The sequence below is a fragment of the Diorhabda carinulata genome, chromosome X, assembly GCF_026250575.1.
Source record: "Diorhabda carinulata isolate Delta chromosome X, icDioCari1.1, whole genome shotgun sequence".
Lineage (NCBI taxonomy): Eukaryota > Metazoa > Arthropoda > Insecta > Coleoptera > Chrysomelidae > Diorhabda > Diorhabda carinulata.
In genome coordinates, this window is record NC_079472.1 from 67,178,346 (window position 1) to 67,203,737 (window position 25,392).

A 25,392-nucleotide genomic window follows, 5' to 3' on the forward strand; every position below is an offset into this window, starting at 1 on the left:
TACTCTGTCTCAACCGAAAAGTATTTTCTATCCCAAATTGTCAAATTTCACTGAAACTGGAACTGAAAAAAGATAAGCAACAATGAATTTCAATTATTCTCAATAAACAATGAGTTTTTAATAAGAATTTATTCATTTTTTTTTCTATGCATGCTATGTAATTTTGTTGTTTGAAGCGATATTCCATAATTGTAACAAGTTCTCATCATCCTCATTCCATAGTTCCTCAAGTAATTGCCACCCATACACTGCTGTAATCAAAACATATGTATTTGTTGGATCCTGCTGATTTGTATAAGCTCCCATAACTAGCGACTGACATAATCTTGCAGCTATGCACAACTATAATAAATAGAAATAAATCATTTTCTGTTTAAAAGGATGTAAAATTTTTTTTTATATTCAGAATCAATTCAATTTCACTTTATTTTATTTTTAGGATGAAACCCTATGAAAATTGATGGCGAATATGAAAATTATGGTTGGAGACAGAGCTCTGTGATCATTCCAAGTTACCCTTCTTAAGATACATGTCGCAATGATATTAAAATAAGATGCTTAACAGCAACTAGAACATTTTTATGCTAAAATGTAGAATTTGAAGTGTAGTGAGAACTTGGATATTGTACATGGAGAATAATACGGACAGATTTTTAACGGATTGTAGTGGAATATGACTAAACAAGAGCTCTTGTTTGAATGTAAGACAGTCGTTCTTGATAACGAATAGCCTGATATAGGAATGACGTGTTTCATAAATTCTTATTAAATGGAATTCAAATCCAGAAAATCTCTATTTCTTATTTGGTCACTAAACAGATGGTTCAACAGATACAATCTCTAGGTGAGTTCAACCAGAGCCCGTGACAGTCAAATGAGTAATGAGAAATCCGAGATTTGCGATTATACCTGCTGCTATGTCGAGTATAGTCGCTAATAGGTCGAGGGGAGAAAAGAGAACGTGGCTTGCAATTTTTTTGGGTAGAGACGAATCTCCTCTTGTATCTGCGTTTGAGATCTAATTTTCAAAGTTGTTTATTGCGGCATTCGTATTTTGCAATTGCTTGCCTTTATATTTTATGTTTGTCTTTTTCTTATTTCGGTGAATTTTCTTCTATAGAGTCAATTAACGTCTATCATCGTCTCTACATGAGATGTCAAAATCATCAAGGGAAGTATCAATTCGTGGCAGGAGGTAACTGTCGTCTTCTTCAGTAACATCACCAAGTCTTCTTCTTCACCATAACGACCGGGGAAACCTAGTGATAGTGAGGGGTACAACTATCATATTTCTCCATGTTTCCTTTTTTGAACCTATATATTGCATAGAAGACAACTTCATATCTGGGGAGTTGGTCTCCGGCTTGTTTTCTTTCCTTCCGCAGAAAGATGGACACATGGTCGTTATAAAATGCTTTATTTCCTTGTTAATTTCCCTAACAGTAGAACCTGCTGGACTTCGGTCCCAACATAAAGAATCCAACTTCGGAGGTACAAAAGAAATCATTAGCAGTTCGAGTTTCTAAGATCGTCACAATCAATACAATAAGAAGAATGAAACTGCAATTACAAACAATGGCTTAACAGAGAAAATAATAATGTAAAAATAATAAAATGAAATAGATACAGAGCATTTTTCAATTATGATTATGGAAATAAAGGAGAAAAATATTTTAATTCTGGATTAAATTTACTATTAAGAATTGTAGTGTTATTTATTGGTTGTAATAGACTATTTGTGATTTGATTACGATAAGATAAACTACCCAACCTTTATGAATGAACATTCCTCTTTGCTCATAGGTCTAACTGAAACGTAACCCATGAAAACATATCCACCTGCCCCAATATTCTTAGCTAATAGTATCATATATGTCATTGTTATAGCCAATTCATATACATAAAATCCTATATGACAATCACCATAATCAATGATTGCTTTTACTTCATATTGTCCTTTATCAGTTTTATCGACTATAATATTTTGTTCATTAAAATCTCCATGTATCAGTCCCCTTTGAAAGTTTTTTGAGCGAAGCAATAACTTTTCTTTGAATTCATGCACTATTGTTGTTATTAATTGCTGTTTGTCGGAATCATTTACTGCAGACAAAAAATGTAATATTTCTGGTACTGATTCCAGCATCCAAAGCGATTTGTAATTGTCGTATGCCGGATGTTGGAAACTCTGAAAACAAAAAGCTCATTGTGAAATCCGACTATGAATAAATCCACTTCTTAGAATTATCGAAATCGAAAGAGTCTGTAGAGGTTAACTATTAGCCGGTACAGGATTTTGTGTGTGCTCTTAATACTATAAGTCGAGTATAACTCTAAGCTATGATGGAAAAACTTGTTGTAAAAAATTACTGAACGTAACCCAGCAATTAAGTTGGCAAGGATGATTATTATGCCAAAAAAAAAATGGTTACTTTCAGATTCAAGTCATTTTGTGTAGTTTTACTTCTAATATAATAAAAGTATAGAAGAACCTGTATAAATGTCTTTTATTTATATTATAGAAGAAACGAATATTACAACAGGTTATGGGCCCAGGCCAGATTTAATAAGTTTCAGTGAATTTCAAAGTAAAGTATAAAAGCTAACCTTAAAAAATAAGGCGTGCCAGCTTGGCTTGTAAAGCAAATTAAAAGCAGAAATGGAATCTGAAAGTGTAAAGTTTACTTTCGCCAGATTAGACAACAACAATTATCAAAATTGGAAATTTAGAATTAAAATGTTGCTTACACGAGAAGGAAATTGGTCTGTTGTAGAAGAGGCAATACCAAATGAACCATCTGTTGAATGGAAACGTAAAGATGAAAAAGCACAAGCTACAATTTCATTAAGTATCGAAGACAATCAGATAGCACACATTTATAAATGCAAGAATGCGAAAGAAATGTGGAATGAACTGCAAAAGGTACATGAAAGAAATAATTTAAGTAACAAGTTGTTTTTATTGAGGAAGCTGTATCAGTCTAGACTTGAAAATAAACCAATGCATGAATACATTAAAGAAATACTAGAATTAGTTGAAAGACTACGAGGAGTTGGTGAGACTATTAAGGATTTCCATGTAGCTGCATTATTGTTAGGTGGATTGCCAGAAAGTTATTCCACATTAGTAACAGCATTAGATGCTAGGCCAGATGATGAATTGACTCTTGAATATGTAAAGGGAAAACTAATGGATGAGTATAAAAGAAAAGAAGATACCAGTTCAACAGAGACGACATTAAACACAAATAAAAAGTTTTCGAAGGAGATGAAAGAAAAAATAGAATGTTATGAATGTTATTATTGTCATAGAAAAGGTCACTACAAAAAAGATTGTTTTTTCATGAAGAAAGACAGAAATAAGGGAAAGCAACATGCCAAAGTAACTGTTGAAGGTGATGAGTTGTCTGACTCAGTTTTTTGTTTCAATGTTTCCGGTAACAGTAAAAATAATCTAGAATGGTATATTGATTCAGGGGCTACAAGTCACATGTCAAATAATCCAGAATTATTTATTAAATTGGACTATTCAAAGTTAAATAAAATTATAGTTGCAAATGGACAGGAAATGCAAGTCAAAGGTAAAGGTGATATTTTAGTAAAAACAGAAATTTCAGGTAAATGCATAAGTTTAAAATTTAAAGATGTTTTATTTGTACCTGAGCTAAGCAATAATCTGTTAAAAAAATCTGTAAAAAAAAAAATTGTTACTTCTAATATAATAAAAGTATAGAAGAACCTGTATAAATTTCTTTTATTTATATTATAGAAGAAACGAATATTACAACAAAACTCACCAGGTCATTCAAGCAAACTGATTCGTATCAAAATAAACCGTCAACATTCAAGGTAGATCTAATAATTGAAGACAGGAAAACAGTCAAAACTTTGGTGTCACCTTTATAAGCTCAGTAGACATCTAAATATGACAAGGTTGCCAGAGGAGTGTGAATTTTCTCGACCAGAGCACATAATATGTTATTTTACTCCGATAGTTGAACGGCTAGTAGATAATAAAGTTAGTAATGGTGAGATAGAATTAGGAAATGGAAATAAAAACGAACAAACAGTATATACACCAAAATCTAAGGATAATGAAAATTTAAAGAGTAATGAAATTGTTTTAGCAGACAAAGAAAGATCATAAAACCTATTGTTAGACTTAGATACGAAGGAAATAGTTAGAATTTAAGTATCGATTAATTTTATAAAAAAATTTTTTAACCTAACCACCATGTAATTTATTCCTTAAAACGAGTTGACATTTTCGACTTAGTCTTTTATTCAGAACCAGTGTTGTAACCATCTAAACTCAGCTATCCAGTTAAAAAATGACATCTCGAATTAAGCTGGATTTAATCTGCGTAAATGTATGTCAAATGATCCAGATTTTCTATTATATACTTATAAACGATTTTCTTAAAACCATTTACAATGAAAGGGGAAAAGGAAATGAAAACTCTAGGTATTTTCTGGAGCCTCACAGAGGACACTTTGAGCTACTCATTCCAGGTTTGTAAAACACAGTTACTTGTTACAAAGCGTTCATGATAAATCCAATCATAGTTAAGGCTAAGATTTTCTTACAAAGTATATCAAATTGAAGTGGTTGATTCCTTCAAGATACCTAGATAAATACTATCTTCCAAGTTTTCCAAATAACATTCAGTTGCACAATTTTTTGTTGCAACTCGTAAACTGCTTATGGAGCTACTGTCTATTCCACGTTATCTAATATACAAGGCCAGATACAGTCTAATATAATTTCTGCAAAGAGTAGGTTAGCTCCACTCAAATCCTCTTTAACGGTAGAATTGTGTGGTGCTTACCTCCTCCCACAACTAACGCATAAAGTTCGTACTTACTGGACGGATTCAACCATCGTTTTGGCCTGACTGGAAAAGGAGCCAAGTGAATGGAAGGTATTCATGAGTTATCGTGTATGGATATACAGCGACTAACCTAAAACGCTCAGTGGAGGCATGTGCGAACCGATCTAACGATATATTGATCCCTTATTTCAAAAAATTCGTGAACTTTGGTAGCATGGTACTTCAATAAAGTGGAGAAAATTGGCTCATTACAATCACCACAAATATAGATAGCTATATAAATATAGAATATAGAATAGCTATATTTTTGATTTATTTTCTAGCTATAGTAAGCTAATCATAATAATCGCCAATCTTCTAAGATTTTAGAAATGCTCAAGAGCTGCATCGAGAATTGGAGTTATCGAAGTATCCTACTTTATAAGAGTTGTACAAAGCTGAGGTTGCTTTGTGTTCTTTAGTTCAGCATGAATGTTTTGAGTGTGGAATACATTATTTAAAAGTTGGAAAAAGCGTTTTTATATCTAGTAGGAATTTTAGATTAACTCCAATGTCAAATTAAATTTGTTTAATTTAACAACTGAGCTTTAATTGGAAATATCCCATTATCTCAGAACATCCACCACCATATTTAAAAGACAGTATAATTTCAAATATGTTTCGAACTCGTTCCCAGCATTGAGCCGGTCCAGTTCCCAGCATGGAGCCGGTCCTGTCCAGCTATAATGGAATTCTAGAATTTGGAGAAGTTCATTGAAAATTGAAAAGGTCTTGGAATTCATTTATTTTTGTTTGTTCACTTATTAGAATTCTAGAAAAGTCGTTTGTGCTGTATATATCGAGCATGTTTAGAGCAGTTAGTTTAGTTTATAAAGAATAGTTATAGTGAACGGAACTAAATAGGAAAGTAACTAAAGAATTTAAATAAATTATATAGATAGCTGGAAAGTCTAGTGTTTAAATAAATTGAGTGAAAGACAGAGTTTATAAATTCACCCCACCGATAGAAATACTGTATAAAGAAATAAGAGAAACATTACGAAATTTACAATTTACGCTTTCCCGGATAAGAGACAAATTCTGGATTCTCAACGGTACGAAGTTAGATATGTACTTAGAAAGTGATTACATGTGTAGATTTCATAACTAGTTTGATAGCTGAAGCATTGCTAGTCATAAAGATCAAGAAATTAAGAAATTATCTCAACAGATTTTGTGTACTCTTTGGTTCATGACTGTGCAGATAATTATCGGGTTTACTTCAACGAGAATAAAGTAATATGGCATTTTATACTCCCTCTCTCGCTTCCCCCCCTTTGGTGGTTTTTGGGAGCCGCAGTGAATTCATGCGTGTCCTAGGGAATACAAATCTCGATTTTGAAAGTTTCTGCACCATTCTCACACAGGTAGAGGCAATCCTCAGCTCACGACCATTTATCCGATTCTAACCGATGACCCTATGGATCTTCGAGCACTGACATTTCTTGATTAGCCGAAGTTTAGTTGCATGTCCTTAGTAATTCTATTGCAAATCGTCTACACTATATTTAACAGCTCTTGCTTGCTTGAAGCTCCGATTATCTACACTCCTTGCAAAGATCTAAGTAGTCCTATCAATTCTTGGTGTAGTTCAATATGGTATGGGTCCATTTTATATTCGTGAAGAATTGAAGGATATTCACAGTCGTTGCAATAGTTTTTGCCTTTCGACTTTTTTATATACGACCAATACAGTACGAACAAAGCGATTCATCAATATTTCCAGCACTCATGTATTTGGTTAACTCTGCTCATATTTTTTAGACGCAAGTACACATTTTTTCCAACTTCCTCTAAATAGTGAAGTTAAACGTTTATGATTACGATATTTCGCCAAATCATTAATTAGAGTTTAAGGGATATACTAAATGCAAAAAAAAGGATGAGATATAGGCAGAACCAATTGAAAAGGAAAATTATAACTTCTCGTTTTGTATAATGTTCAAAAATTATGGACGATGATTTTTGTCACAGTTAGTTTGAGAACTAAAATTTATTCCAAAAGTAGCACAGTTATACTGCTAAGCTCGTTATAAATTCAGCTAATAGGTTTAATATATAAAAACAGAAAATTAGCACAAATTGGCCAATAAATTCCAAAGCTCTTACCGCCATAGCATTATCCATGTTTGCGGCAGATCTACCAATCTCGTAAAATAGGTTATTATTCCATGAGATTTCAGCTAACACAATACCTTCCATGAATTTCAAAGCTCTCACTATGTGACTGCCACTCTTCAATTGGCATTTCTCATAATACTGACCGCTTTTTGTTTTAATTGGCATTGGGCATGGGATTCCATTTTTCTCTGAAAGTTTGGAAATATGATAACTGTAACTACGCTTAGAAATTTTGGACACTTTCTCAAATAAGTTTCCACAATTTTTGTTATAATTTTATCTCGTTGTAAAGTTGTTTTCGTTGGAATTTAAATCAACTTGGATTATCATTCATGTATCAGATTGAAGTTATAATTACATATCAAGTTGAATTATCATACTCTATACAACTTTGTTACTTCATATGTTCACCATCGAGAACACTGTGAACACTAAACTGATCAATGTTAATTTTGCGTCAACTGATAAGCTAACCGCCTGGACCTTGTATGGGTGACCAATGTTTAGGGTTCGTCTTAGAGGATTTTATAGGAAATGTTATTACTATTGACACTGCTAACACTAGAACAGAGCGTGGCGGTTCCAGTTTTTTGGTAATCTATAGTCACGTTCTTGCTTCGAACATTTTTCGAAATTTTTTATATGTGTAATTCGAGCAAGGAATTTCTTGTTGTGAGTGGGTGTGATAGATGAAGTGAGAGAAATCGTTCCGCGAAAGTTTTTTTTATCATGATATCACGAAGTGATAGTGATCACTTTTCAACCATTTCTGTATGGGTTGTACGCCGTACAGATGGGTTAGGAAGGAATCTAAAGCCGATAAGACCAGATTACGTGAATGCCATCAACATATCATAGCTAACAGCTTGGTCGTAGAGGGAGGATGGGAGGATTTCAGAATGGTTGTCGATACCTCTTCATATCGTCATAAGATGATTAACCTTTTTAAAACTATCAATTATGGAATTGTTTCCGTTGGCCCCATCACATATCTATAGAATACAACAAAAACTCACAGGAACAGATACAAACTTCCCAAATTTCTCGTATCAACGATATTCCGATAATCCACTAGGACCCTTTGTCAGTGCCCTATGTAAGTCCCGGCCAAATATTTTGCTGAAATTCTCAAACCAATTGCTGAACAATCTTAATTCTAAGTCAAAATCTCTCGTCATTTAATTGATTCCATTGAACATTCCTATCGGCGAAATTTCAGACACTTAACACCATATTGCCGAGCATCATCTTCAGCTTTCGTTAGAAATCAGTTTTCTGAAACAAACACAAACACAAATTTTCAACCCCAACCCATTCATCATCCTTCATTTATTTATAAATGTATAGGAATGAGAAAATTTGTAGGATCCTCAAATTCCAAGGCATTTGTAAATTTTTTTCCAATCACAACAGAAGTTGTCCTACCCAATCAAATCTGTCAAAGATAAAATTCCTTATGAACACCATTGAGTATATAGAATTCCTACACAGGCCAAACAAATCTACACATTTCCGTTAGGGCAAAGGAACACTTAGTCTGTTAAATATTCACTCCACCCTAGCCCAATATGTGTCCGGTATAACGTGACAGGGGGAGTTTGAATACTTGTTACAATTAGTCCCAGAGGTATGTCAGGTTTGTGTAGTTTTGGTATACCATACGTTTTAGAGGGTATGGCATTATGAATGTATGTATGTATCTATTCTCAACTACACTAAATAATTTCTATTGTAAGATGTTATATCTTTAAATAAGTAGCAATATTCAATTAAATTATTCATAGCTACATTGAAATGTATAATATAGAATTATATTTTACTTGAATTTATTGGGTCTTTATAATTGATAACTGTTTTGTTGTTATATATGTGAACTATTACTAAGAATCCTTTTATTCTCGTATGCAACTCTATTTCGATAATTTTTGAATTTTTATAATTGAATGTGTGATTTTTTTGATATTTCATAGTTGGTAATGTATTATATCGTATTGATGGCCCTTCTATCTATTTTCCAAATGAGATATGTCTGTCCTATGTAAACATCGTCATAAACATTGCAAGCTACTTGTACTCTTTTGTTTTGGGGTGTTTTAAATTTTAATTCAGTGATATATTTTGATAATGTACTATATCCGTCATTATTTGTCTCAATATTTATTGAAATAAATGAAAAAAAATTTGGAATATCTTTCAAAAAATTGCCGAATAAAAAAAAAGATGCGAAAAAGATAAACTTCCTTCTTTTTTGAATTTAGTATTACTCAGAACTCTAATAAGAAAAATTAGAAAAAGAATTGAAATATATATCAATTAAAATATGTTGACTAATTCCAAATAACAAAAATTTTAAGAAAAATGTGGAGGAGATCAGAATAACTTTTTACAAATATGCAAAAGCAGAAATAACAAAGAAATTCTTAATCTTATAATGGAAAAATGAGCGATTGACAGACAAAAAATAAAATCAAAATTGATCGAAAATTTAACTGATACTTAAATACCAAAAAAGTGTATAAAGTTAAACTTTAGATTTCAATTTTGCACAAAATATTTCTAGTGGCAGAGAAAAACCTGTAACAAATATCTTTTGCAATAAATACAGCGCCAATCATCTAAATACTTTTCTTGAATAAGTTATTTATCATTTTTTCCGGATAATTATTTTCTTTCAATGCAGTTTTTGCTTTTTGAATAGCTAAGCATCTATATTCTGGATCTAAATCTAAATTCAGAATTCAGACATAGATCTGTCCAACAAGTTTAAATATATCGAGGACCGAGTTGGTTTCGTATACCATTCTGTTCTTATGTTATTGTTAATTTTATATAATGTGATGTAAAGAAAATTGATTTCATTATTTTGCTCAACCTCGATTGCAAATTGAAGTTTTTTATGATAAGAATTGAATTTTTTATTTATGTTTTCAATTTGATTCTTTGGCACAGCAGTAATGCAATCATCTACATATCGAAAAAAGAATGGAATATTTATATCAAGTTTGCTTAGGACAGTTTCCTCCATTATCAATTATGCTATAACACTTGAAATGGAAGCCCACAAGTATAGAGTATGCTGTAGTGAAGCTCTATAACTTTTATGAATTCGTTTTGAGGTTTATGTCTTGTATTTTTTAATTTTGATCCATTTTTTCATGAATATATCTTTTACAATTGCAATAGGAATATTTTTATAAAGAATCTACATCTTCGAAATGAATTCGAGTCAAAAATTTTTATATCTCCAAATACACGGAAAAGAGAATTTTTTGAAATGGTTCACATTCATAAAAACGAGAAAGCTATTAATGATAAAAAAGACCGAAATAATTCAAGTGAAATTGATAACTGTGATTTGATTTTCTGAGTACTGGTTATATGTTAATTTTCCTACCGGACACGATCTCAGTTTAACTGGTCCTGTTTATTTCGTTGAATCCTGAGGCTTTGTTCATTTCATGAACGAGTCGGTTCTGTTCCACTGCATATATTATATTGCCCCGCTACCACTACAGTGAGTGTGAGAGGGAATTCTACATTTGCAGAAGGCGCTCCAGGTGGTAGGTCCGTGCATCCACGCGGACTTCTTTTCATTATTATTTCATTCGTATATAATTATTATTTTTCCAAGTTTTAATTGATACTTACTGTTACATAAGATAGCATTAGATGGCTAGTGTATGGTCTCCTATATCAACTACACATGACCACTAGGTGGCAGCAGAACGGACGTCAAGTAGAAACGTCAGTGGTACTCCTGCGCTTATCGGAGATATTGTAAAACATTTATTTGTTTACTTAATAAAATAGTATTCAATAAGTTCTGACTATAATTTAACAAGTTATAAAACATGTAACACTTACCACGGTACATAAATGAAATTACAAGTGTGAGGTCGCTATTTTTATAAAATAGTTTAATTAAGTAAAATATTCTCATATCCACTTAGTTATCATACTCAATATGACAACTTTTTTAATCGAAAATTCAAAATTTATCCAAAAATCATATTGGTGGCTTATGTATCATTTACATCCGGTATATAGAATTCGTGATTATACATTCTTTGTTAAGTTCAAAGAACTTAATATTCAAAAGTACAAATGTTAACTTTTATAGTGATGTTAAATATCAATACTTACTCAAATGTACTAACAAGAGTGACTGTGCTTCAAATATTTCAGGATTATTCGAATCGATTGAATTAATGAATTTCATAATAAACTCATTCCCTTCTTCGTTTTTTATATGGAAATTTTTATCATCGTAACCATTTAATTCCTTAACTGAAATCACTTTTTCACCATACAATTGCCAAGCAATTTGTTTCACTTCATCTTCACTCAAATTGGCTTTAATTGGTATATGTTCCAAAACATGTACACGCGACTCCATTCTTATTTAAACTAACTTAAATGGAATAATTTTTGAGCATATTGTTAAGATTATTTATTATCTCAAGCTGTTCATACAGAGTGCGTATCTTACTCTTATATGATAATAACAAATAAGAATGAAAATTTGGCATATTACTACGATTTGGTTTGATTCTGATGTTCCCGAGATTAGATAGTGGTTGTGGAAATGATCAAATATCTTATAAAAGGTGGATCATTCCCTAAATGATGGGCTTGAATAGTTGGCAGGTTTCCTACTGACGCCTCAACTACCAACAGGAAATGAACTTCATGATTCCCTCAAGCACCGAAAATGGAATATGAATAATTAAAATAGTAGACTAAATAACGTTAGTAATAGTACTACGTAACTGTTAACTTGTTCTGGCGTAAGTTTTCCAAAACAACCTGAACATTTTCTGTGGTTACTTGACATCGGTTTACTAGTGCTTATGCAATTTTTCAAACTATTTCTGTTGTTTTACAATTGTACATTTCATTAATATTAAGTGAATTTGCTACACGCTATATATGTGTAGTATCTAAAAATAGAATTGTTTGTATTAAGATTGATGTCAAATATAGTCGAATGAAGATAATAAATGAAACTCGTTGATTTTACCACAAGAATTAACGTATGCCCAAAAAAAAACTGAATACCTATATTCATCTGTTCTATTGTTGTAGGTGAATTAATGATTTTGATTAAGGCAAGATTAAAATTTGACTAGTTGCCATATATCTAGTATTACAATAAATATTAAAGTAATTTTCAATTATTGAAATATGCAAACTTGCTACTAAGGTTGCGTATGAAAAGAAATGTATATTTCAAAGTTTCATTCAAAACAAAATTTCAATACAACAAAAGTAGTAGCTGAATTACTGCCAACATGTGCTACTCAGTGAAATACATTTTTTTGTTGTTGTTGACATTATCGTCATTGAACTATTTAACGTTTATTCTTATAATAGTAATCAAGAAAGAAAGGTAGTTGAATTATTCTTCTTGCGAAGGTACAGGACACGGGGATTGAGGATGAGGAGATGTCATCCAATGGAGGTCAGCGAATACGAACGGGACTAAGAACAAAGTACTCCTATCAGTTATTAACACAGACCACACCAGACACGCAACTCAATAATCTGGAAGTGGCAGACGAGAGAAACAGTTGTTGTTCTTCTCTCTCATCGCGATATAAAACGTACCTAGGTGGCGCTCTTGGCCGACGAATAGCGGGATTTTTAATTTTGAATTAAAATTTAATTTAAAATGTTTTTAAACATGTAGAAAAATAATTGAAATAAAAATTGAGCTTTGTCAAATTGTATTTGCATAAGTACAACAAAGATTCACAATAATAATAATGCTATGCCTTTTCCCTTTTTGTTTGCAAACTTTTTGTAATTTTCTTATGCAACCCTGCTTCCTCTTCCTTCCTCTTCACAATAACCATCAACTTTTGCTTTCTTGGTGTTATCTGTGTTGAACACAAGCCTTCAACGTCCTTAAAAAGAGTCCTTCTACATCTAACTGTACTTGAAATTGGTGTGACAGCCCGTTGGGATGGTGACTGCGAGGAATTTGTTTTCTCATGTTCAGTAACTTCACTGTTTGCATTACTTAATGATTTGGTATCCAAAAGAGTCTAAGAAATTGAATTTCAATTAACACCTAAGTTATGTTTTATTGCATAAAGCAAGATAAAAGCAAATCATCTAGAATAATATGTAAAATTCAGTACCTGTGGTTCTGGCTTTATTATATATTGGGATATAATGTTTACTTTTTTATTTGCTATCTGGTCCAGTCCTTAAAATTATTATTTTCATTGTAAAATACAAACCTAATTAATATTAGAATACAACCTTCATAACATGGTCCTTCTGGACTTCCAGAATTGTGGGCACTGCATCAGCTTTCAAACGTAAAACTGAGGTACACGGCACAAATCTATCTTTTGTGAAATGCTCATTGCAGATTCTAACATGGCCACATAGTGGTCTATATTTCATTCCCATAGCTTCCTGCCATATTTGCGACCTGTAACACACATGTAATTATTGTACATTGTAAAATAGCAACCTGTTTTTTAGTTTCATCTGGTACAGCTCGATTTTAATCTTTGCATTAAGGAAACCTCAGTAATAAAAAACCAAACATTCATCTAACATGCATAAACGTATGGGTACTTACACAACAAGATAATAAATTTTCTGTTTACCTGTCTGCGCTACGGGGAAAGCAAAATAAATGCTTTACGTCGTCTTCAGAATTACCGCACACAATACAAAATCTCATTTTCCGGTGAATGATGATTATTGAAACCACACAAACCCACAAATAGAATCCAAGTGCATGTAGCGTGATGAACAAAACAGAACGGCGGTAGTGACATCTGTGTGCAAATAATGTAACTTTCGAAAGATTTCTGTAAATACAAAAGCGCCTCTACAAACGTTTTGTAGTAAGTGTGATAAAGACAGATAAATACGATTTGTAATGTACTGAACAATGATGAAAAAAACTGCCTTCTTTTTGGATCTACTTTCCCGTCTGGTGTGGTCTGTGGTTATTAAGGTGCTCCAGTAGGCTGGTACTGAACAAAATGATACCATTAAAACACACTGAAGATTTCTCGTTTTGTAAACCTCTTGATATTTAGTCCATAACTCTTTGAAAGTTTGAGGGTGTCCTTCTCAAATACATAGGCATGGGCAAGTCCAAGCTTATCTATTAACATTGTAATGTCTGGTAATGGATAACGATTTTCATTTGTGATTGCATTTAATTTCCTAAAGTCCAAATGGTCCAAATCCAAATGTCCATCCAAATGTTGGTGGACCATGGAGAATTGGAGAGTCTAATAATATTTTGGCTTAACATTTTTTTAATTGGTTATTGGATTTCTACTCTGGGAATTTTAATGTTATGTTCTAAAAAAATAACTAATGAAGAATATCTAGAAAACAATCGCGTTAATACCAACTTCTTAGTATTTATTGAAAATAGAAATAATGGAAATAATTTATTAGTTATTTTTGATCATCAAAATAATAGGAAAACTCATTAGTAATATCGAACTAGCAACACCGAGAAAAAAAGTTCTAAAGAAATCCAAAGGAACTATTTTAAAGCCAGCCTTACTTAAACTTAAATGACTAAATCGATGAATGATGTTATCCTATATAGGAGTAACAATCAAGGTATATAAAACAATAATCAAAATTTATTTTCCAACAATTCTGGATTATAGTTTTAAGGGTTTAAAAGGTGACGGGACATTCACATTATTTACATCAACTCTTTATTAATGGAAATTATTTGTAAACATTGGTGATGACGATTTACATTATGTTCCTTTTCCAGTTCATCATATGTCAATAGACGTTTACAAAAAGAATTATAAATCATCTTTCAATGTGTATGCAAATGCTGGATCTAATGGTCTTCTCTTTATCCAATTCCTTATGTTCTCTACAGCTAATACGTGTTTTTTGACTTGTTGAAGATTTGGATAATCTTGCAAAAAGTCTTTTCCCAATATATTTCTGATATCTTGGTAATAAGTTGTGAAACATAGGTCAGGCCAAGTTAACTGAAACAATATTACACAATTAATTATCAGAAAGGGTGGAATTTAAATCTTATGTTAAATGTAAAAATAATGATTGTGGAAGAAAATTGACTAAAGAAAGTTCTGGGACGTTCCAAAAATTATGAGGAATGCTTATAATCATAATTTCACACAGGGTATCTCTCCTCCATAGATATCTAAAAATTGTGAAATACCCAAATAAAACTCTTGCCCTTTATGTAATTGTCGGATTTAAAAGCTGACAACAAATACGCTGTTATTATTCTATTATTCTAGAATTGCAGAATGCAATTATCTTATTGCTGTCTTAGTAGAAAGTGAGTATTTTTTGAAAAATCACTGAAATTTTAATTTTTAGTGATAAAATTGTAATTAAACATGAGTTCTCGTTCTTAGAGATGCAGTCAGTTTTTTTTTTTAGAAAATCAATCGTAGACAATCCATAAGTGACGAAAAAGTTCGCCACCAGACTAGGTACAGTGAAATGTGGAAAAAAGGAGCAGGTGTGTTGGAATATCGATCGAGTCAGACACCTTTAATTATTACTTTTAGCAATATAATATAAAACGTCTGCTTTTGACGACATATATAACTTAAAATGATCATTGTTTTCATGAAAAAACTGGTTTAAATAACCTTTACGTATCTGTGATGTCTATAATAAATTCTGAAGAAAAAACTAAAAAAAATTGAGCCACACAACATTTCTTTTTTGGCAAACATATTTCATTCTCAAAAACAACCAAATTCATAAAAGATAACAAAATTCATAATTTTATTCAACGACAATTTATTCTCTCATTTATTGTATATTTGATCAAAATTTTATAACAACTTCTCCAAACCTAGTTTTTTATGTCTTCCTATGTGAAAACAACATTTGCTATTTAATTGAGTGCGGTTATCGTCGAAAAAAACTTAGTTAATGCGGAAAATACTTTATCCAAAGAGAACGTACAAAAGTTTTCTTTGTTGTTTTTTCTTACTTGACAACGAACTGGACGTTTCAAAACTCAAACTTTCAAAACAAAAAGTTACTAATAAACATCGGTATTGTAGATTATCTGAGATATCTACTAGTATGCAACCATTAATACATGTTATAATATTCTGCTTTTATTAGAGGCATAGAGAATAAAATTGTTCTGTACCATACTAACGTCCTCCTGTGAAGGACAACACAAAAGTTAAGGAAAACATAGGCACCTCTTAGCAGTAAGTCCACTCGAGAATGGCAAATCCCCTAAATTTCTGTACTGCCCAATCAATAGCCAAAGCTTCGCGTTCTGTGGCGCTGTAGTTTTATTCTACAGACGTCAAAAATCAAACAAAATGTGAATCAGCTTGCCTGAGAATCGGAGCGGTACCTATTTTCATCTTGCATTCTTCTTTCTCACTGAGGATAAACGTTTTGATATTTGAGCAAACTTGTCTATGAATCGGCGGAACCAAGAACAGGTTTTGCGGAAAGGAAAGCAGTTCCTTAACATTTTTGGGAGACGGCCTATTTAGTATGGAATTATCAGAGTGTATAATTATCAACTTTATCTGGAGAAAACGTACAACATTTTTTTTATTATTTTTTCTGTCACTCGATAACGAACTGAACAAAACTCATATACATACACCCTCATCCCATTCAGCACTCGGAAGGTGCTGCCTTTGGCATTGGGTTATCCCTCTTATTAATTAGACATAAACCACATTCACAACAAACGAAACGAACTTTTTTCTGAAATTTGTTGGAGTTGAATATTCACGCCAACCAAAATACTCGTCAAGAAAAATCAAATGAGCCCAAACTCGATGGTGTTAATTGTGCGCTCATTTTATGGTGAACATGAATGAGGTATCGGCTGAAAAGAGTTACGTTATTGAAGAAACTACCACTAACTAAATACAAGGAATGACTTATGGCAGAGGCGGATACAAGTCTGGCAGTGAAGCCATTAAAAGAAAAAGAGAGGAGGATAGCCTAGACCTAGAGAACATTTTCAAAAGTAGAAATAGAATTAGCAGAGCACCAATAATGAACAAAGAGAAAACAAAAGAAGTGAAAGTGGATGAAGTTAAAGACATGTTTGGTAGATTCAAAGGGAGAAATAAAGCAAATAAAGAAGAGCCAAAAAGAACGACAAAAAATGAGAAAAATTAATTAATGAAAACGACGAACTTAAAAAAGAACTGAAACATATTGACAACTGAGAATTTTGATACCTACTGGAGTTGAAAAACTAGAGAAAGGAAAGAAAATAAATAACCTAATAATTGTGGGATATAAACTACAAGCCAAAAATAATAAGAAACGTAAAGACAGCTAAAATAAATTGTAGTAAAAGAGAGAGTCATTGGAAACACAACATAGCTGGGGTATGAGAAATAGATAATAATTGAAGTATCCTGGTAATAAGACGAGGCCAAACAGGAGATAAAAGATGGCCCCCATATCCACTTGCTAAGGAGAAGAACTACTTTTACTACCGAATCTGGACTAGGGTAATTCAAAGTCATGCCTTTTGAGCTTTGTAACGCGCCTGCGTATACCTTAAGAATTTAGAGAGACGTTTTCAAGTGACTTTAATATGCCCAGTTCATGCTAAACCCAAAAAAAGTGCCAGCTATTCCAAAGCCAAATCTAATGTTGGAAACGCTTCCGAAAGGATTGCTTTTAGATATTGCTGGACCATTTCCGACTACATAAATTATATCAACTTATTGATTATTTGAAATTGTTTATTTCTCGCCCTAATGAACCCTATTACTCACATTTATGAGCGATTTCTGTGAAATTTTGCAGTGTGAAGAAAATGATGATGGAAAATACAAACCAAGTTGCAGCATTATGATACTCACCCTGTTTAGTGCGATGAAACCTCCATTTTTTTTTGCACGTTCTTCTAGACTTGGCAAAAATAGAGACAACGTTGATTGCATTTTAATCTCAAAATTTCTTTTTTTATGTTCGTCGCGTTCAAAAAAAAATTCCAAGGCACCTAGAAGGAAGATTCAGTACTTTATATTCAATGAACAAAATTGGAAATAACTATATCGTTATATAGACGAGGAAACAACGTTTGACTCAATTCATATGTCGTTGCATTTCATCTAGATGTGTAAAAGTGAGATAGAAGATACTTTTCACTTATAAGAAAGATGCAGTGACCTATTACATTTAAAAATAATCAAATGAGAATTATTTTTCAATATACTCACTATTATAGATGTCTCCAATAATTTCAGCAGTAGAATCAATTTCATAATTTTCTTCATGATCTTTTCCTGCAAGATCCACAAGGTTCGCTAAGAATCTAGTAAGTGGTACGGTTTGTGTTAGTTTTTTGCCATCAATTTCCAAAACGGGTACTTGTTCAAAGGGCATATCTATAATTTCAAATGTTGCGTACAAATATTCATCTTGTATTAGAAAATACCTATGTAATCATATATTTTTCATATCTACAATATTCTTTCTTGGTGATAAATGAATGTTAATTTTGATTGGGTAATTATGTGTTACGTGTGAAAATAGTATTTATTTTACACCTACGAGGCTTCCCTGAAAAGGTTCCGACAAAACAAACAGGATGTACATCTTTCCTATAATCATTCCTATTTTCAAATATTCTGCTTTTTAACCCATAAATTTTTTCGAGTGAAGCTTGAACTTCTTATCCCTGCCAAATTAATGGCTGCCGTACCTTTCCCCTAAATAGGTTTTTACGTATGTGATAAACAAATGAAGGAAACAGAAAAAATTCGCTGGTGAACTACTCTCCTGTGATTATTTTATTTTTTCAAAGATAGTTGATGAACACAATATAATTAACTCACTCTTTTTATGTTTGGGCCATTCAACTAACTTCTCAAATCTCACATCTTCGAATGGATATCCTCCGTAACTTAAAAGCATGCGTATTGGCTCAGCTTTACCAGGAACATCAAAATAATATACTTTGTAGGATGAATTCATTTTTCTTTCCAAATAGAAGTTGGTATAATATAATGAGATTTCTTCATCAAAATAATTTGTTACGTTGTTAATGTAGAGAAATGATAAATAACTACTAACTAACTTGGGACATATAAACTAATTGATTTAGAGATAAAAACAGGTCTGCTTGATAACGTGGTATCCGGTATAAAACCAGATAACTTTTTTCATTGCGAAAGTAAATTACATTTCTCGAAAATTGAAGTTTTAAAATCAACATTACAAGTAGGTATATAATGAAATCGTTGAATAATTTTCTTGTTAAGTTATTCCTCTTAATAATAATAATACCTGCCGTTGTTAATTATATGAATACAGGGTTTCTTCAGAATTAGGTTTAATTTCATTACTCATTTCGCTATTAGTATTAGAATATTAGTAAATGAAGTAATATATTCAATTGAATTATTGATTCCTTCATTTCTTAGACAAATTATGTTGATGATGAGTCTCAGTATACATTTTTGCAGTAGATGTGGAGCTGATTGTACTGGAATTCTTGTTTTTAAATTCTACGTTGATCTATGTTATAATAGAAATAGGAGTTATTTTAAGTTAATGCTTTCTTATAGAGATGGCGCTTGATTTGTAGAAATAGCAGTTTAATGTTCTATGTACATAGTTTTTGTTTTTGTAGTTGATTATTATTGAGAAAAAGTAAGGTTAAGTGTATATATGGTTTTACCGGGTTTTTAGCACATGGTTGGTTTTGTAAGATATAAGTGATAGATGATGTATATATATATGAAGATGTAAATAAAATGTATATAAAGACCTAGATTGATTTTAATCAACACTGCTGTGTAACAAATAACAACAATCTATACTTATATTTAAAGGTAATAGACGGTTTTTCATTAGTCGTTTAATAATCTTCGATAGGATTGGTAATAATGCGATAGAACGATAGTTACTAGTGCTATTTTTCTCACCACCCTTCTTTTTAGACAGCTAGGGAAAAGCCTGTTTTCAAAGGATTAGTTCATTAGATTAGAGATCATGAAACTTTAATGATAACTTCTGGAAAATTCAAAAATAACTTGTGGAAGAAAGTCTTTTTTTGAATACTGAGTATACTGGTTTACACTAGCTTTTATCTATCTACAGGTCTGAGGAAGAAACTGTCACTGATTCTTTTAGAAGGACCTAGGAAAGAAAGAGCAACACGATTTGGAGATATTTTAGAACTAATATTCTTTACGAGGTGAATAGTCTTTATTGAATGGGTTTGTTTCTCAAATAACTGATAACAGACCAAGTTTCTTTCGAGAAATTTTAGGTCTCTAGATTGTTGTAACAGTTTTGATAGTTTTTCGATACAACAATTATCTATAATTATTGATATAATTGAGGATATGAGGATTGTCTGAACTTTTTAATATACAAGAGTGATCTCATATACTTGGATGAAGTGCGTGTTCCTTTCGTTGTCCTTGACAGTGAAGATTAGTTTGACGAGGGCGAAGAGGAAATGTTGTATTTTAGCCCCTGATAATTTTATCGAAAAAGTCTGAAAATTTAGTATCTATGTCGTTTGAAAAATTAATCCAATCATTAGCTGAACATAAGTTACCTATGAAATTTGGTGAAGTTTTTTTTAGAGAAAATCCTCATCAACCGAGTGTGAAAATCCTGCAAAAACAGTTTCATAGTCAGAGAGACCTGAATTATATAATCTAGAATAGAAGAATTTGTTTTAGTAATTCGAGTTGGTGACTCTACGTGCTTATTTAGCTGGAATGACTCAAAAATATTTACTAGAGACCTCCGAATGGCTTTATCATTAGTAAAGTCAATGTTAAAAGCATCGCATATAACTTTTCTGCTCTTAATAAGCAGAACACCGAGTTAATTTAGAAGATTCTCGAAACAAGAAGGAGGAGGCTCAAATGCAATTACTTTTAGTTCTAGGAATAAAAGTGTTGCTAAGCGTAGAGCAAATTTTTGTACGGTAAGGGAATTGATGGTTTTTGCACGTGAAAATAATACAAAATTGTCAACAATTTTTGATGGTTGGAGAAATAAATTTTTTTCACAAAATTTTTTGGAAACTCACCTGTGATTGTCCAATATACACTGTGATTTATTTGATTTAGAATATTTATTTTGACATAAGATCTGAAAAGCACCCTAATTTTCGATCGCAAATTCTCCTCTCAAAATATCAACTTTTTTTAAAAAGTCATTGAGGCTATGGCCGTGATAAACAGAAAAGGCAAAAATATCAAAAAAAATTCGCATCTGAAAATTTTGTTCAATCATTGTGTACAATTTTTAAATATTTATTGAAATTTTAGACTCCAATTATTTATGTTTTTCAATGTAACATGAAATTTCACGTGTTTCGTGTAAATAATATTCTTTCACACAAACGGAAAGTAGATATTTCAACGAAGAAAAATTTCACCGACTTTTTAAGAAAAACTAATATTCTGACGCGAGAATTTTCGTTCGAAAATTACAATACTTTTTCAATATTATGTCAAAATAACGGAAAAAAATGAATATTTCAAATCAAATGAATCACAGTAAATATAGGACATAAAACACACACACAAATTTTCGGAGACAAAAATTGTTTTTTGTAAAAGGTAAAACTAAGGAACCAAAAGCTTGATTTTTTATTTTACACATACATTTTAAGGTTATAAGTTGTAGATCTTTTCATCCTGGTGATATCCCTAGACGAAGACGGAAGAATAATCAAGTTAGTGGGAAAAGATGGTAAAGTTCCTTTGCAAAAGTCTCTAATCAGGATTACATCCATCCCATGGTCTAATTAGGTCATCTTCCCTCGATCGTGTGAGTGTTTTATTCAATTCTTTAGGTTTTGGTTTGTTTAATCAATTTCCCTGCCCCCCAATATGTACGAATTCTACTAATTCTTACCATAGTTTCTCGTGTCGTGTGTCATCTGTCTATTGATTTATCAATAAAAATGATGAAATTCTAGGTCGCATCATAGATAGTCTTTTGATATTTGTAATAATTTTTAGTTGATAATATTGTAAATGACCATTTCGCGATTTTCTAAATTCATCGATTCAAGGAAATACAAAAAAAAGTTTATAAGGACATTTATCTATTTGAATATATGGGTAACAAAATCAGAAATCAAAAATATTTAAAGAGACGTCGTCTCCGATGCGATGTTTACCAGTAATTATTAATTTGAGTTTGAAATAGGTAATATAGATAATAAATATTTTTCTTTCTAATATGTCTTCATTGAAAAACATCACAATTCATCTCTCAAATCATAAACAAACCATGGCCTCGTCGCACTTATTCTTGGTCTCTTCTTGATATAATTCTTTATACTTGGTATTTTCATAACATTTTCTTTCACTTTCAGAAGATTTGGATAACTAGCAAAAATATCCTTTCCATTAAGCAAACTTCTTATATTTTCATATGCAGTAATGAAAACAAAATCCGCCCAGGAAACCTAAAACTTTTTTCAATTAAAATCAATAAAATCAATTTGATACGTAATTATATTACTTAATAAGACCTTGGGATACTGTACATTATTTAGATAAATGTTATAAACCAAAATATAGAGAGTGTCTCATAAATAATTTCGTTTTCCAATGTTCATTTTGTTCCTAAATGAACATACAATACAAAAAGGAAATCATTCGAAGTAAACCCCATCGTATTCTATGGCTTCAGGCCAAGGTTTAGCAAACTCTTCCGTGATAAAACCATTTCTTAGGCTGCATATTCAACGTCTCCTTTGGATTCCGATTTTTTAATTCAGAATTTCGCCGTGTATCTGAATATACAGTAATCTGACGTGCAAGATCCAGACTAAATGCTAGAAGCGATAGGAGTTCAATACAACCAAGTTTCTCGATCTTATTCCACTAAACGCAGTATCTGGTGAAGTATTGTCTTATTGCAACAGAACCCGCTTTCAGTTAAGAAATCCTGAATATTTCTCTAATAAAACCTTCTACATTCGCATCAGCTGTCCACTATATACCTCCGCTTTGATTTCCAAATCTTCATAATTACACTAGACACACAACAGACCGCTCCGATCGACTTCTCTTTCCAACGGGCTCTAGTAATTTTCCTTTGTCTTTGCATGATTATTTCTTATTCAGGTTGTTTTGGGAAAGACATTTTTCATCGGCACACAACTCTACTATTCGACATTTGGTTTTCTATTTCTTCCCTTACATTGTCCCACATAGGTGGACCACCTGAGCAGACAACTCCGCTATTAAAACAATTAGATCAAAGTAGTGCTGTTCGCACATTAACTATGTCTTTTCTTACAATTTCAAATATTCTACTTGCTGCCACGCTGCTTCAATAATGAACCAACAATAATGATTTAAATGTTTATCATACTCCATATTTTTTATTATAAATAAAACGTACTGCATCGTCAACAAAGAAAGAATGATCAAAATAGAATGAAGCAATTGTATGTTTCATAGAATTAGAGACTAGCCTTAACAACTTACATGTTCAATTAACGCATAAGACTTTTCAAATATGATAACCTTAATTATCAACACCTCTACAATCACACGAAGCGTGTGAAATCCGTATTTTGTACTCACGTAACAATCTGAATGATGAAGAACCCAACAACAAGAATAATGAATTCAAATATCGGTCATTTTTAATAATAAGAAGCGCCTCGACCTGAGACCTCTAAAACGAAACGGATATTGGAGACTACAGAAAAGAAAATAGTTCGAAGAATAGCGGGAAGAACACTAATGGATAGAGAAAGGAGTGAAAACATAAGACGAATATGCGGGATAGATAATATCAATGACTGGGTACTGGATAGAAAGATAAAATGGAATGAACACATTGACCGCATGACGGAAGAACGAATTGTGAAAATATCAAGGGACAAATCATCAGCAGGACAAAGAAGCCTTGGAAGACCTAGGAAAAGATGGAGTGACAACCTCCCAGGTGACTGAGCAGAGGCAATGACATGAAGAAAAACAGGCAATGATGCCTATACACAGCGGGAAGAAGAAGAAGAAGCGCCTAGCTTCCCAAATAACAGTAAATGTGCACCTTGTTTTCTGAATTTAGTCAAATTTAGTCAAATTATTGAATTATTTTTTATTTCAATCAATGCAATGTCAATTCAAAACTAACCAAGGAATCTTTAAATAATTAATAGGCAATATATGCATAAACAGTTTCTCAAACTGAACTGAATGTTTGGAACGTGGCTATGTCTCATTCCCATAATACATTCGAAACATTTTTTATAGAATAAGCTCAAGATTATTTGATTCGTTCGATTTTCCATTTTTCCTTGAAAATGAGTGGAAATTTTTTTTCTTATAGTACCTATAGTACTCTATTTCTCTTATTTCTATTCAAGTTCAACTAATATTTCCTATCAGACTATAGGATGGCCGCTCATTACAGAGAGTAATCACGTGCATAGTGCGTGAGAGAGAAATTGTAAGCCTGAATCACACCATACACAACACTAAAAGGTATTTAGTGGCAAATTTGGATGGAATTTTAAATGCTTTTTTCAAACTAACATTTTAAATACTTTATTTTAATATCATATCATATAAATAATACTTTTATTTATCAATTGCATAGCATTCATACATTAAAATCTTCGTTCACTTAGTTAACTACTAAATGTTATACCTTGCTTTGATTTTTTAAAAAGTATAGATAAATATATATAATTATTATTTTAATCGTAATTTTGTTTTCCCTAACCTTAAATAGCTAGACGTTTTTTCAAATTTATGGTATGTTTTATTCAAATACGTATCAAAGGTTATAAAGTAAATTCATACAAAACGATATAAATAATAATAATAATAATCTTTATAAACAACATAAGGTCCTTTGCTGAATAAATTCTTTGTTTTCAAAAAAGGTGGTTGAGAAAGATATAAGGGCGGATGAATTTTTATTTTAATCTAAATTGGAATCTGATACCGACGAGGACGAATCAGCTCTTAAATTTATTATTAGAGGTTCCACTTGTTTTTCCATTAAATTATCAATGTCCCACATTTTCTATCGAAAAAAGCGGACATGTTGGATTGCCTTACTCCAATTGGTTTGGGTAACATTATTTAAAGCTTTAGTAAATAAAGTTTGGACATCACTAATTTTAAATGTTGTGTTTTTCCTTGCCACCTCACCCATATGAATTCAATTGGGTTGAATTCACAATGGTAAGGTGGCAATCGTAAAACAATTTTTATTTTTCTCTTTGGCCATCTCATCAACGACATATCTTTGGACTAATGGCCGATTCTCTTTAACCAATGCCAATAGTTCTGCCCGCACCATATTGTTTTCAAAATGAATATTTCGTTCCCTTAACCACAGTTGTATGTCCGCTTTTCTTGTGGAACTTTTAGGACACTGGTCTAATTTTCTGGAATGATAG

At 31.8% G+C, this 25,392-nt stretch overlaps 2 protein-coding genes across 2 annotated transcripts; both read right to left on the reverse strand.

Annotated features, from left to right (window-relative positions):
* Positions 1-151: 151 nt before the first annotated feature.
* Positions 152-11,613, reverse strand: LOC130902265 (hydroxylysine kinase-like). The gene is made up of 4 exons (XM_057814249.1): positions 11,136-11,613; positions 6,981-7,180; positions 1,772-2,188; positions 152-342 (listed from the first exon to the last, which is right to left on the reverse strand). The coding sequence occupies exons 1-4, from the start codon at positions 11,386-11,388 to the stop codon at positions 154-156; spliced, it is 1,059 nt and encodes a 352-aa protein (XP_057670232.1). The 5' UTR covers positions 11,389-11,613; the 3' UTR covers positions 152-153.
* A 3,068-nt stretch (positions 11,614-14,681) lies between these two features.
* On the reverse strand, positions 14,682-19,088 carry LOC130902266 (glutathione S-transferase-like). Its single transcript, XM_057814250.1, has 4 exons — positions 18,821-19,088; positions 18,203-18,370; positions 17,843-17,982; positions 14,682-14,989 (listed from the first exon to the last, which is right to left on the reverse strand). The coding sequence occupies exons 1-4, from the start codon at positions 18,957-18,959 to the stop codon at positions 14,795-14,797; spliced, it is 642 nt and encodes a 213-aa protein (XP_057670233.1). The 5' UTR covers positions 18,960-19,088; the 3' UTR covers positions 14,682-14,794.
* Between the last annotated feature and the right edge of the window lie 6,304 nt (positions 19,089-25,392).